Here is a 14,626-nt window from a genome sequence, read left to right on the forward strand (position 1 = left end):
ATTTGTGACATTCAAAAAAAAAAAACAAAACAAAAAAAAAACAATCAGTGACCATTTTAGCCACCGTTCTTCACCATGACGCTCAAAAGCCTCCCATCCATAAATTCTGTTAGTGTCTTCTTGTCTATGCAAAAATGTGCATGCTCGTTTTTTTATGTTTGTGTGTAAAAAAAAAAAAAAACGGAGTTCCCCTTTAAGTAGTCTTTTGGGTTGTTTGAGAACAGAAGTGTGGCCCAATAATAAAAATAATCCTCAAAAATCCAACTTTCCTAATAATTCTGCATACAGTGATATGTCAAAGTGAGGAGGCTACCCCTCCACAGCCGGAGCAGCAGTGAGCAGAGGCGGACCAGATCGCAGCTCCAGCAGCTGTCATGTGAATCAGCTGGGCGAACAAGGAAGGAGATCAACAACAACAACACGACTCCGTCTCTCTACATCAAGGTACAAACTGGAACCCACTCGGGAGGGGGGCTTCCGCAGAGCAACTGGGGGAAAGTCGTTGGAAAGGGGGCTGGTTTTTTTTTACCGGTGCGTGCAGGAAGCGGGCTGCTTTTGGTGAATCTTGTGCAGAATGTTGGAAGCGGCTAGCAGCAGCTAACCCTTAGCGCTGCCAACCTCTGAAGTTGGCCAGCCATCGTGTTGTGAGCATTACCCTCATTTATTTATTTTACCAGTAAATATGCAAGTCACCAACCAAGACACGAGTTATTAAACCGTAGAATGACTCGTTTTGACCAGGAAAAAGCCCGAAAGGAGCTAGCTAATGGCCTGTTTGGAGCCACCTCGCGAGGGGCATTTAAACCCCATTCACTACGCTATCGGTTTAGCTAGGTTAGCTTCACAGTTTATTTATATCCCCTCCTCTGACTCTGGTCAAAGCTAAACGCAATTAAACCGAATATTGTGATTTAATGCCTTAGAGGCCCGTTGGTTGTTTAATTTTAAGGTAGCTGGTTCGCTGAGACGCGAAGCTCCGCCGTTTGTTCAGCCATTACTCGGCATCATAACAGAACGTAGGCTAGTAGCTGCGGCTATCGCGTTTGCAGACAACAAAGATGAACGGAGTTACACACGCTAAAAGTATTAATAGTGCACGTCGGCACAGATTTTATTTCCCCGAAGGGCAGACGGTTTTGTTTTAGCCTGTTTCAGGACGCTTCCCATGATTTAAATAGTCAATTTAAAGTCCAAATTTTAAGGCTAACTGTTGTTTGTCTATATTACTTTAGTTTTGCTGATTTAAATGATTTAGTTTCACCTATATCTGCTTCTTACAAACTGGGATGTGATGTAAATTGCACGGAGGAAGAGGACAAGATGGGTGATGAAATCAGAAATTGCATTAGGCAACGTGATCCTTTGTTTTCTGCTACAGTAAAGTTGGGAGTGACTGGGATGGGTGGTTGGGACAAACCCCTACATGGGGCAGCTGCAGGTTCAAACAATCAAAACATTTTTTTCAAAACTCTACCGCCATCTAGTGGAGGATGCTATCAGTAACTAGTTGGTAAAAACTAAATCAGTCAACGTGTTGCAGGAGTTTTTTTGATCAAAGTCTCCTTTTTTGTTCTGGAAAGACAGGGTTTATATTATAAAGACACATTACAATCGCCCAAGATATTATAAAAGATCAATAATAAATTTGTCAATAAATATCTTATTAGAAAAAAGATATTTATTAAATATTAACATGCAAAGGCATGTTAATATTTAAAGATGCGCAATATAAGGATGGCAACCGGCTATGGTCTTATTTAGCCTGGTTCAACAAAAACCTTTAAGACAATCAGAGCTCAACTTTAAAGAAAGATTACAATTTTTTAGCTGTTCTGATGGATTATAAGAAAGTAAAATGTAAATAAAAAATAAAGGGATTTATATAGAAAAACAAGATTGTTTATATCAAGTCACCTAATCAAAGACAATTCAGGGTTTCCACGGGTCCTTAAAAATTGTTAAAAAGTCATAAAATTATTATTTTCTAAAATAAGGCCTTAATTGGCATTAAAATTCATTAAATGTGCAAATCGTGGCATTAAAAATGCTTTATTTAAATAAAAAAAAAAAGAATATGTTTATAAAAACAAATTTGTCAGATATATATATATATATATATATATATATATATATATATATATATATATATATATATATATATATATATATATATATATATATATAACAAACAAAAAAAAATCAATATAGACAACTGCCCCCGTTTTTATTTTGTGTGATCTCCGGATTAGATTTTTTTTTTAATAGTAAAAAACAATACAGTAATTGCTTAATGGAAACAGCATTAGTAGTAATTTATTTATTATTATTGTTATTAAATATAATAGTAACATCTTTCCATCCATCCATCCATCCATCTTCTCAAATTTATGCGATCAGGGTCATTGAGGGGCCGGTGCCTATCTCAGGCAGTCTGTCGGCGAGAAGGGGTGAACACTCTTGGCCAGATCGTCAGTCTGTCACAGGGCAAAAAAAGAATAACAATATTGCATATATCTAATAGAGAATATTATAGCAATATTAATGAAGATGATATTTCTATACTGCGTTATATTAAAGCATCCTAAATATTTTATAACATCTCCATTAATGATAGCAGTAAGCAAAGTATATTATATACTTTCATTTTAAGGATGGATTAATGTTGTTACAGATGTCTATTTTTATAATGGACAACATTTCTACCTAGAATCATAAAAACATAAAAGCATCTAGAAGTTCTTGAAGCATTTGTTGTCCCTCTCAGATTCTAGTGGTTGAGGAGGCAGGATGGCGGGAGCAGAGGTCTGCGCCCCTGCGAACCCCACCTGCAAGATCATGACCTTCAGGCCCACGATGGAAGAATTTAAAGACTTCAACCAGTACCTGGTGTACATGGAGTCTCAAGGTGCACACCGTGCAGGCTTAGCTAAGGTAGGTCGATCCTTTTTTTCATGTAATGGTTTCATTGTTATTGATGTGTGAAATTTACATTAATCTATTTAGCCAGAAACATTCTGTTTTATTTTAAGTATTAACTTTTTTTTGCTTTATATGTTTGTGCCACAGGTCATCCCTCCTAAAGGCTGGAAGCCCCGTCGTACCTACGATGATATCGACGATTTAATGATCGACGCTCCTATTCAGCAGATGGTTGCGGGCCAGTCGGGGCTCTTCACGCAGTACAACATCCAGAAGAAGCCTCTAAGTGTGCAGGAGTTCAGGCGCTTAGCAAACAGTGACATGTGAGCATTATAGTCTGTTCTGTCATTTTATAAAAAGATGTCTCTTGGCGTGCAATAAGCTTTTTTTTTTCTGTGAATATTTCAAAAATGTTTTTGCTATTTAAATGACCTACAATGAGGCTATTTCTTTTACACCATTTCTTAAAATGACTAATAAAGAGAATTGAGGAAACATTCACAAACACTCTTCTAAAATGTTAGAAGAGTAAAATCTCTATACCTGCATGTTTTGATGACGGCGATGTCAAATTTTCATTTTTCACAAAAGAAATGGCTCCGTTATAATGTAAAGGTACTAAGTTCTGTGCAATTATGTCGTTTTTTAAACTTCTTTTTGTCCTCTAAGGTATTGTACACCTCGTTACCTTAACTACGAAGACCTTGAGAGGAAATACTGGAAGAACCTCACCTTTGTCTCCCCCATATATGGTGCAGATGTCAGTGGCAGCCTTTATGATGAGGTAGATTGACCCGTCTTTCGTTTCTCTCTGCTGTTTTTCTTGCTTTACACCCCTGTAGCCAATTGTTATTTGCTCTTCCTGCATAGCTTTGACTGTAGCTTGCAGAGTCTGTAGCTCGCTGAAACACTGACATAGGATTAGCTTAAAGCCGTGAAATAAGACAGTGGTTTTATCATAATAAAAGCATAAATGCATTTTATTCCACTAATTTTAAGATTTTAGTCACACATCAAGTGCAAAGGTTAATTTGCCCCAGTGATCCATATGTAATTTGAGGGTTTCAGCAGCAAAGTCGTTGCTTGAATCCAGTTTAATTTCTTACCGGATTTTGGATTTACTGCTACAAAATGTTTGACTGCAGATTTCCTTTGACCTGCAAAAGCATTCTATCATAACTTTCTTTTAAAAAAGCATTTCACCAAAGTTTGCATCGTATTTTACTGTGGTTTTATGTGAAAAGTAGCAGATCAATACAAATGTGAAGTAAATGATCATGTTTGTGTGTATTGGTGTTTCCCACCAAACACCAGACACCATTTAGATGTTTTGTTTAGGCTAAATCTGGTTGATTTGTCAGTCTTGTTTTTAGTCGGGAAAAACCTTTCAACTTTCCAGTTTTTGCCCATTTTGCCCACTGAGGAAAAATTGGTTGAAGACATTGAAAAGACGACACGATTTACATCAAAATGACGTCTACGTTTGGTTTAAAAATGAAAGGTGAAAAGCCAATTTTTTTCAAAAAGTTGAAAAGGCTTTAACGTCTGTCATTGGAATAAAGTGAGACAAAAGAAAAGAAAAAGCTGTCATATGTGAAAGCAATGTAAATTCTGTATATTTCCCATGCACCTTTTTCTTCCTTTGGCACCTTCTACTTCTCCTTTGACCATTTGAACTGATGTAACGAGTACATTTCTCCACTATGAGATCAATAAAGTAAATCAATCAATCATGATCAGACCGACCAAACACAGCACAATTTTCAACAATTACTTCTGGACTAAATCAAGACTATGACGTACCGACCAGATTTAGCCTAAAATCCAATGTCTAAATTACGTCTTTGGTATTGGTATTTGGGGGAACTTTTTTCATCTGATACCTATGAAGAAAAACCAGCTGTGTTCAGATATCTCCTAATTAGTAAATAGCCTCCTGCTGTGAGTCCTCTGTTAGATGACATTTGTGCATAGATACAATCACACCACACAGCTCATCTGTTACAAAAAAATCATGGTTAGAACATGGTGATGGCAGCATATTGCCATGGGAACACTTTTCCTAATTTGAAACCAAATACAGGACAGTTTGAACGGATAAATCAAAGTTTGTTTTTTTTTTCCCTTTTTTGAATTTCCCACTCCAATCTAATGTGTAATATAATTAAGGATCTTTGGTAACACAGAAAGTCGATGGATACAAACCAGATTGTTCCATGGGTGCAGCAAGCTGCCCACTGCATCCTTAGGGTGATGGGTTAAATGAAGTTAAATGATGGTGATGTTTTTTTTTTTTTTCCTGTCTTCTGTAGTCTCCCTGAAATGCATTTAGCTTGGGTTTATAATGTGTTAAAAGAGATCTAACACTGGAAGCTTTAAGGTTTGGAAGCTTTTCTAAGGCGCTGTATGTTCTTTAACAAGAGGCAGAATGATCAGATTCTCATTCTTTGATTGCTGTTCTCTCTCTCTGGTTTCTGCCATTATAATCTTTTTTTTTTTTAATATAGGTGCAATGCTCTCACAGCCACTTCTTAGCATTAGATCTGAACATGGTGTACAAGACCAGTTGCGATCTGCAGCCCCGGTTCTAACCTTTGTTTCGGTTTTCTCAGGACGTAGAAGAGTGGAACATCGGACACCTGAACTCCATCCTGGATGTAATCGAGGAGGACTGTGGTGTCTCCATCCAGGGGGTCAACACCCCATATCTCTACTTTGGAATGTGGAAGACCACCTTCTCCTGGCACACAGAGGATATGGATCTGTATAGCATCAACTATCTTCATTTTGGGGAGCCCAAATCCTGGTGAGTATAGAGAGGGATTGACTCCAGTGTGAGGCCATAAAGGTTTCAAGTATCAAATAAAGTTGGACGGTGTTCAGACAATATTAAATCAAGATCTGGTCTGAATTTCAAAATCTGTGAGAAAACCTCCTTAATGAATTAGTTGCATAACAAATCAATAATCAATTATTCTTGACTGTTAACACTTAATAATGTTTATAACTTTACATATTTACACACTTTAAGCCCTTTCATTCAATCAACATAGTTTTCAATGCAGATTGCTTGTTTAAACCTCACCATCCTGTTAGTGATTTTGCTGTCGTTATCTGTTTTTTTTTATGACCAACACTTATTGCAACTAATAATATGGTAATATTGTCCTTTGGACCTAGGTTGGTTGCTTTAATTAAAAATGCAGCACTCAGTTGTTTCCATAGTTGCAGATTATAGGCAAAATTAAACCTCACAGAATGCCTCTGTGATTATTATTCTAATTTTTCTTTAGTCTCTTGGCAATGTGGTAAACATCTGGCGATTTAATAAAAAAATCTAATTTTGACCATCTATTAGTTTTCTCTGGAATAGTAAATTCAGGACTACCAGATATGATTTGATGACCTTGCAAAGCATTTTAAGGGAGGTGTTAAAATATTTAGTACTGATATTCTTTTTCCTTACAGAACTAGTTCTACCCAGTAAGTTCTTCCATTTTTGTATCCTCTGAAAAACAAAAACATGAATGCATGTTGTTGTGATCTTATCTGTGAAGAGGAAGGAAAACACATTTTCAGAATTGCACCCCAAAAGAAGGAAAATATCTAATGCACATTTGTATTCAGTCCCTGGATTTAAAGCTTTATCAACTCCCTTTTAGCTGCAGTTTATGATCTTTACACGTCTCCAGACTGAAATGTTTATTTCAGGTTAGTCAGATGCTGAGATATGGTCTTTGAACTCTACTTATCAGGTAGTCCATTAGCTTTAGCCCTTTCTTCCAACTTCCGTTTTTGCTGATCAATCTAAGCATCATCATGAAATGCTGTTGCTACACATGAAGTCCTTCATGTAGTTGAGTTTTAGTCTCATCTGGTCCACCTGTTTGCTTTCCCCTTCATGTCTGACTCTCACGGCTTTCCCTCAACAATAGCTTTCATTTCTCCACTCCTTCATAGAGGTCGGTTAGTGAACTGATTATAATCCTAATAATTCTCCACCTGAGCTGTCGCTCTCTGCAGCTCCTCCTGGGGTCCATGTTTTTCTGAGCTACTTCTCTGATTTATACTCTTCTTGCTCGCTCTGTCGGTTTTGAAAGTATTAGAATGTTATAATGAATGTTCTAATTATCCCCTATTAGCCTGTACAGCTAGTGATGTGCACATCCAGGGGCTGATTCTACACATGGAGTCATGTCACCAAAACGCTTAACAGTGATGAGCATGACTCTGTCATAAAAACATTCATAGCACCCTCATTTATTGTCCCATCTTTATAAAATGTGACTCAAATTAAAGCTTAGAAAATTTCTGATCGTGTGGTATTTCGAAAAATGTGCTCTCTCTTAAGACATAAAGCCATAAGCGATGTCGGAACTGTGAATTATTGTGTTGACGGGTATAACATACTAGCTGTAAAGATGCTGTCGGTTGTTTTTAACATCTCTAGTTGTGATTATTGTTTCACACTTTGTTGGTTTCTGGCCTTGATTGTGAGATTTCCAAGCTACTGACATATAAAAGAGGTATATAATGTATTTTCTTAAACGGTTCAGAAAAGCATTGCATCAGTACTACTAGTGTACACAGCACAATTGAAGATGCTGTATTACATATGCAGAGCCATTTGGTGGCGCTGTGACACTGCTGCAGAATCATGTCCATGTTGTTTTTTTCTTCTCTAATTTTTAACACAATTTGCATTTCATGTCAATTAGATTTTAATTAACTAGTCAGTCAAACTGTCAAAGCAATCATACTCATAAAAGTTTACTGGCCTTTATAAAGAACCTGTTCTGATGCTACCTCTGAAGCACCATTGACTCAATGGAAGTAAATTTGATTAAGAAATTTTTTTCACTTCTGAAGTGAAATGAAAAGACTTCAAAGGAGGAGGAGTTCTGGATAGAGCATATTGACAGATGAAAACATTTTTTTTATCTTAAATGCAAAATGTTTGTATATCTTTTTTTCTAGTTTAGATATAATTAGTCATCTAAGTGGATCGCTCCTTCAGCTAAAAGCATTTTTTACAGTCTCTATACTTTCACGTCGTTGTAAGGCTTCCCTTGTGTTTTATTTGATCTAAAGTTGTCCATCCTTGCTTCTTGCTTTCATGTTCAGGACATCCTTTGCATTTGCTTTCCATGTATGTTTACACACATTCAGATGTTGCAGGTTACTATGAAGGAAGCAATGTTGTTCTTCAAGGATTCCATTCGAACGCTGTGATTTTTTTTTTATTTAAGTTTTTTTATATAACATAATTGTATAATTGTTGGTTCAGATCAGCAGAGTGACGCACCCTCTCTGTATTACTAGCTGTTTTTAAATTGTGTTATTTTTCCTGTCTTTGCTTTTTAGGTTTTACATTTATCTCTTTTTTTTAAATATGTTAATCAGGTCTTGCTGATCTTTATGCATAGTATTCTGATAAAGTCTGCAGCGAACATGCATGTACAGACTCAGAAACTTTGGCTTGTTTGCTGGAGTTAAAGACGAGGCGGGGAATGCAGGTGGATGCAGACAGAGTGCTCCTTTTATTTCTTTGTCAACGCGCCTTGCTCCATTTCCTTCTCTTGCCCTGGAGGTAGTTCTGCTCATTAGAGCGGGGAGCCCTGCATCCCCCACAGGGATCAGTGTCACAGTCAGATTGTGACACAGGCATAAACCGACAAACACACACTCTATAAGAGAAGCCCCATGTGCCAAGAACTCGCAAGTCTGCACACCCTTATCGTCTGGTGCACACAGTCACCGGCGTGCTCCCTTTTCATCCTGCTGCTTTATTCAACATCTCATCTTCCCTGGAGTGGGCAGCAGTTTTAAGATGCTAGTCTACTCGCCACCCCCCACTTCTCTCTCTCCCAGTTTCTGGCTTCAACCTCCACCTAAGGTAGCGTCTCCCTCTTTCTGCGCCTCTCACAGCTGTGTTAAGCTGACGGGTCATACAATGACGGAAGACTTGCCGCAGACCTGAGGGCGGATGGAGCTAGTCGGATGGAAAGCCTGTTCAGTCCCTAAGGGGTTTCTGTCACACTTCCTGAGTTTGTCACCAAGAAGTTTAGAAGGTGCTTGAAATTCAGATTGCGTCAGCCAGGTATCAACGGGAACATCTCATAATGTTTTTTTTTTATTTTTTCATGAACTTGATTGCACCAGCAGTGATTGATATGACCTTTCCATTATATTTTAAAGGCTGTATTTTACTATTTAAGCTGTAACCGGTAAGAAAAAAAAAAGAAGAAAGGAAAATAGCCTTATAATGGGACCAGCAATACAACTCGACTGTTTTCTTATTCATAGTTTTATATTAACTGATGGGGGAAAAAAAGTTTTTTTCTCCAGCAGGTATTCATTTCTCCACCACTTGATGGCAACGTTGCATTTCTTACAGTCAGCACTGAGGCATAAATAAGTGCAGCCAGAATTAACCCCGTCTCCCCCTGTCTAACAGGTATGCCATCCCCCCAGAGCATGGAAAGCGACTGGAGCGCCTGGCTACAGGTAAAAATAATAATAATTTTAAATGAGCATAAATGTAGAAGCAGAAAATTTGACTGAGGGAGGATGTCCCAAGAAAAGCACAGACAGAGCCCATGCAGTTGATGGTGATGACTGATTATTAAACAGTCTGCAGGGCACCTCTGGTAAAGATGGGTGTGATAAACATTTAGTTAGAATGCATAAAAATCTTGGGCCGAACGATTTCCCAAAAAATTAAATTGCAAGTATTTTCAACCAAAATTGCATTTTTTTTTTCTTTTTAAATTACCGGTAATGAAATATGTTTTTTTCTTTTTTTATTTTGCTCTGAACTAACAACAAACACAGAGATCTTTGCATTACTTTGGGAGCTTTTTTTCCCCTTGTGCTTACAGTTATTCTTTGGAAACTAAAAAAACATGTAAATCCCCAACCTATAACTAAGTGGCAGTCCGAACCGTTTCTATAAGGAAACAAAAATTTTATAGACATCTTTTAAAGTTCATCGGAATGAACACTTAATCAAAATCTTTTTTTTCTTTTCTTTGGACATAAATGTGATATACCAGCCATTGCCCTCCAGCCTAAACATATACTAAGCTGTACTCTACTTAAACAGGTTGTTCTCCAGTCCATCTAAGAAAAACCTTAATAAACAGTTTTAACTTTGTACAGAGGAGGCTACCATCAAGCATCTGAGGCAGAAACACTCCCTGTGCTTCTAGTGTGAAACAAAAATTGAATATAAAAAAAAAACAGTGTCTAGTGTTGAGTATGGAGGATGATCTATGATACCGAGGGCCTTTTTCTCTTCCAAATCCCCTGAGAATCTTTCACTAGGCTTTGTAAAATTCTAGGAAAGCGTATTTAGTCCTTTAGTTGATGCAGGTGAATCAGCTGGAAGTAGTTCACAGGAGGAAACAGCATCACCAATCGCCAATTCCTCCTTAAAGTGGAGAGATGAAACCAGAATGGTCAGATTTCACTGTTTGTTTCAGTGGGAGTTAAAGCTAATGCAGTAAATGTGCAGTTTCTACACATCCTAACCATTGGGACCAGTAAATGGGAACGGTGCTGCATTATATGTGCAAATTTAAACTCAGATCTGATCCTAGAACATAAATGTTAACTGGAAATAAACGAATATGAGTCACCAAATGTTAAAACATTTTCGAATGCTTTTCACTTTTAGAGTAAAGGTAACTAAATTAAGGGGCTGAAATTTCTTTTCGTGCCTTACATGTCCTCTTCTATCTAATTACCATGAAGAATGCAGCTCTAAAGGTTGAATAAGATGCTGAATTATCACGTTCACCTTAATTAAATTTTCAGCATATGCAGCGCGTTTTATTGGAGGTAGCAGTGTTGCCTTTTAGCGAGGTTCTGGGTTTGAATCTTGGCCATGGCTCTTTCTCCATTGGTTGATTGGTTACTCTAAATGCCCCTTTAGCTAAGAGTGTGTGGGCATGGTTGATGATCAGAAGATGAGGAAAATCGGGCGTAGAAAATGGATGGATTAGTGGATACATTTCAAATACTACATATTAATCCGACTGCATAAGATTGATTAATTTGTTAATGGCTGACATTGAAGTTTCTCCCCATTTGACCATCTGATCTTCCTAAAAAACAAAATTCATACTTTTTTAAATAGTTTTTTATAGATTTCTTTTTGCTTTCAGACTCTCTGTGATTGTGTCTGTGTGTGTTTTCCTTTTTCAGGCTTTTTTCCCAACAGCTTCAAGGGCTGTGAGGCTTTTCTGCGTCACAAGATGACTCTTATCTCCCCCTCCATACTGAGGAAGTATGGCATCCCCTTCGATAAGGTAAACTCTTCAACCCTTCAAAAAAAATAAAAAATAAAACACATCTAGCTATCCCTGGTGTGGTTTGTTGGATCAAAAACATAGGACTCTGACTTGATTTTCCATCCGTTTTATTTTTTTGTTATGTTTAGACTTTAAAACATCAATGCTCTGCTCTTACATCCCATTTCCCACTCGGCTCTCCTAATTATACACAGATTACTCAGGAAGCCGGAGAGTTCATGATCACCTTCCCCTATGGTTACCATGCCGGATTCAACCACGGCTTCAACTGTGCAGAGTCTACCAACTTTGCCACAGTGCGCTGGATCGACTACGGCAAGGTGGCGACACAGGTAACATGAGCCTCCAGGGCATCCATCTGATGACGGCTTCTTTGAAAGCTAAAGTTAGACGATATGAAGTCGAGTTCAGGTGGCCTCAGCAACGGCTTCTTTTTTTCGTCCCTCTTTAGTGCACATGTAGCAAGGATATGGTGAAAATCTCCATGGAGCCTTTTGTGAAGCGTTTCCAGCCTGACCGTTACGCCAACTGGATGGTGGGGAAGGATTCGACGCTCATTGATCACACTGTTCCCACTCCTAGCACCACACCAGAGCTGCGGAGCTGGTTACATAGGCGCCGGAAGACCAAGTCTTCTAATAAAGGGTACTGCCCATAATCTCTGAAGATTTTTCTTCAGCCTTTAAAGGCCCCTTTGGTTTTAATTTTCTGGGATCTCTCTTCTTTCATACCAGCAGTCACTCTCGGATGCGCTCCAAACGCCTCAGGACCACAGAGGAGCCTGTTGACCTGGACAGCAGCTTAGCTTTGAGCAGCAGCAAGAGAAAACCTCCAGGTGGGCAGTCTGGGCCCAAGGCAAAGAGGTCTGCAGCTGGGACAGCCTACAAGGAGACGGAGAAAGGGAAGAAAAAGCAAACTGAAGGAAAGAAACCGAATTTGCCCCAGCTTTCTGGTAAGAAGCCTTCATAATCGTTTTCTTTTTAAGTAGTTTTTTCAAATGAGGTGTCTGGCGGTGGAGTTGGAGAACACCTTACAAACACTTATCACCTGCCACACTTATGAACCAGACTCTGCCTTCTGTTGTATTGTGAAGAAACAAGCCAGTTAAAGAAAAATCTAAAATACTTAGAAGGCTGTCCTGATTTAAATCTAAAACAAGCCTTTGTTGGGCTACTGTATAAAACCTCGAACTCAATGCTATTCCTGACGTTTTGAATTGAAAAAGCTTCCTGGATGGGAAGCAAAACATCTTCAAACTCGGAAACCAAGCTCAGTGGATTGCTTTTAATTATTTTAATTATTTATTTTTTATTTAAAGCATCAATCGAACCAAAAAGATGAACTCTTTTTAACATGCTAAATAAAGCAGTCATCCAACAAGTAGTTTGAATTTTTTGTCTGAGCCTGCATGTAAAATATTGACCCTTCTTTTTCTTTATTTCACACTAACAAACGGAAGACTTACAAAGGAGAACCAATCATACCTATAATATAGCTATACCTATGTGATTGAAAGCTTCTCTGTATGATCAGGAGTGTTTTTCACATTTTAAACAATTTTAATCCTAGATTTTTAACACTTCATTGTTTTGTTTTTTTTTATCTTCCCCAGCTTGCAAACAAATGTGCGTGGTCAAGGTAAACCGCGTTGAGAGTAAAATTCTCGGGTTTTCTAAAAACGGCACATCTCAGTCAAGCCCTCCAGCCACAACAGGAGAGGAGGAGCTAAAACCTGCCTGTCAGGGCCTCTCAGGGGTCACACACAGAACCTGTGAGGAACCCAGAGACAATCCCGGGGCACACCTGGAAACCGGGGATTCGAGGTGTTCTTCTTCTGTGCAGCAACACCTCAACTCACCTTGCCACACAAACACCTCTGCAGACCCTCTAATGGACGGACCTCCCTCTGAACCTCAGGCTCAGGTAACGACGTCCTCATATTCAGAGCTAACGCCGACCACAGACAGGAGCGTACACACACGTACCAGGAGTTACACTAACAATGTAAAAGCAGAGGACATGGACATAGATGTTATTCCTAAACATATTAACTCCCACTCCAGCACAGAAGCACTTTATGAACCAGCAGAGGGAGATAGAGCCGCATCCAGTGGCTGCATCTTCCAACACAATCACAGCGTAGCAAAAGGCCCCACTGAGGAGAACCTTTTACCTCCTCTTCTGCAGAAAAATGCTGCAGATATGCCACAGCTCATCCCAGAGCTGCTCTGGAAGGCGGGCGCTTGCCCGTTGCCACCTGTGTTGACCCAGGAGATGCCCTCCCTCACCCCTGCCGACGTTGAGCTTACTCATTTCCACAAACCCGGAGCGTTCAGTCACCAGGTCGCACCCGTGCTCCAGAGGGAGACGCCGACCGGCTCACCGTCTTCGCAGGAAGCCGGACAGGAAGGTGCTCATTTACAGCTGTCAAAACCGAGCACAGTGGACCATGACAGCCGCCGGCATTTAGAGGCTCCAATTAATTACGAGGAGGATGCAGAGTGTAGTTTAGAAGCAAATGCGCCTCCTTTAGCTGCCAGCGATTTGCACAAAAGAACATCTGGTGACGTATGTGAAATGTCGATAGAATCTACTCTGGAAAGGGATCGCAGAATGCTGGGAAGGTTAATTCCTAAGCAGAGTGACGAGAGATCTCAAAGAGAGACGCAAGAAAGCATGAGATACAGTACCTGCTGTCCATCATCTGCTAACTCTGGCAGTGTTCCCCAAACATCACAGTCTTCATTATTCCCTCAGAATGAGAACCAATCAGCATTAAGACCCAACACTACGTATTCTAATGGTTCTTCTCAACACATCGAGACGAAAATCTCGTCTGATTGTATCTGGGAAAACTTCACTTCCCACAGTCCTGCTATTCTCATCCAGAATCTGCAGCCGGATCTCCCATCTGACTTCTCGCATGATCCTCTGCCTTACACCATGTGGACCGAACCTCGGTGCAAAGAGGTCACGGACCTGGAGGACACTGCTCCGGACCTTCGCACATCCGAGAACCTGGAGGAAGAGGGTGGGGTTCTGACCTGGGCCCAACTGGAGCCCACCTCGCTACTTTCTGTCAGTGCTGCTGAACCCCTGGGACATGGTGAAGATTATGAGTTGCAAAAGGATGAAGAGAAAGGGGCTCAATCCGTGGCGAGACTGAGCGAGGCTGAGAGGGAAATACAGCGAGAGCAGGACCAGGTGTCTGATATGGAAGAAGACGAATCTGAGTGTGAAGAAACAGAGCAGCAAAGCAGCGAGAAGGGTCAGAGCAGCAGTGATTCCTCTGAGGAAGAAGAGAACTATGAATCCTGCCTTGAACCTGGGGAAGTTTGCGCTGTAAGTGCTTTTTGGTTTTTTTGACACCAAATTTCACTTTCTAAAAACCA

The 14,626-nt window shown here is 39.6% G+C and overlaps 1 protein-coding gene across 6 annotated transcripts in view; it reads left to right on the plus strand.

The window, feature by feature from the left end:
- The first annotated feature begins 306 nt into the window (after positions 1-306).
- Positions 307-14,626, plus strand: part of kdm4c (lysine (K)-specific demethylase 4C) — a 45,597-nt gene continuing 31,277 nt past the window's right edge. For 3 of the 6 annotated variants that reach the window (XR_001481662.1, XM_015389675.1, XM_015389678.1), the window contains exons 1-11: positions 307-444; positions 2,765-2,931; positions 3,067-3,242; positions 3,589-3,703; positions 5,532-5,725; positions 9,377-9,426; positions 11,128-11,231; positions 11,429-11,566; positions 11,686-11,879; positions 11,969-12,186; positions 12,847-14,576. Coding sequence is in view for 5 of the 6 variants with exons in the window: in XM_015389675.1 (XP_015245161.1) it covers positions 2,788-2,931; positions 3,067-3,242; positions 3,589-3,703; positions 5,532-5,725; positions 9,377-9,426; positions 11,128-11,231; positions 11,429-11,566; positions 11,686-11,879; positions 11,969-12,186; positions 12,847-14,576 (3,063 nt within the window). In the remaining variant the exon portion in view is untranslated. Of the gene's footprint in view, positions 445-492; positions 645-2,764; positions 2,932-3,066; positions 3,243-3,588; positions 3,704-5,531; positions 5,726-9,376; positions 9,427-11,127; positions 11,232-11,428; positions 11,567-11,685; positions 11,880-11,968; positions 12,187-12,846; positions 14,577-14,626 lie in introns of those variants that run through there. The other 3 variants (XM_015389677.1, XM_015389679.1, XM_015389676.1) reach the window with 3 other exon arrangements.

Source organism: Cyprinodon variegatus, unplaced genomic scaffold, assembly GCF_000732505.1.
Source record: "Cyprinodon variegatus isolate N-32 unplaced genomic scaffold, C_variegatus-1.0 Scaffold469, whole genome shotgun sequence".
Classification (NCBI taxonomy): Eukaryota; Metazoa; Chordata; class Actinopteri; order Cyprinodontiformes; family Cyprinodontidae; genus Cyprinodon; species Cyprinodon variegatus.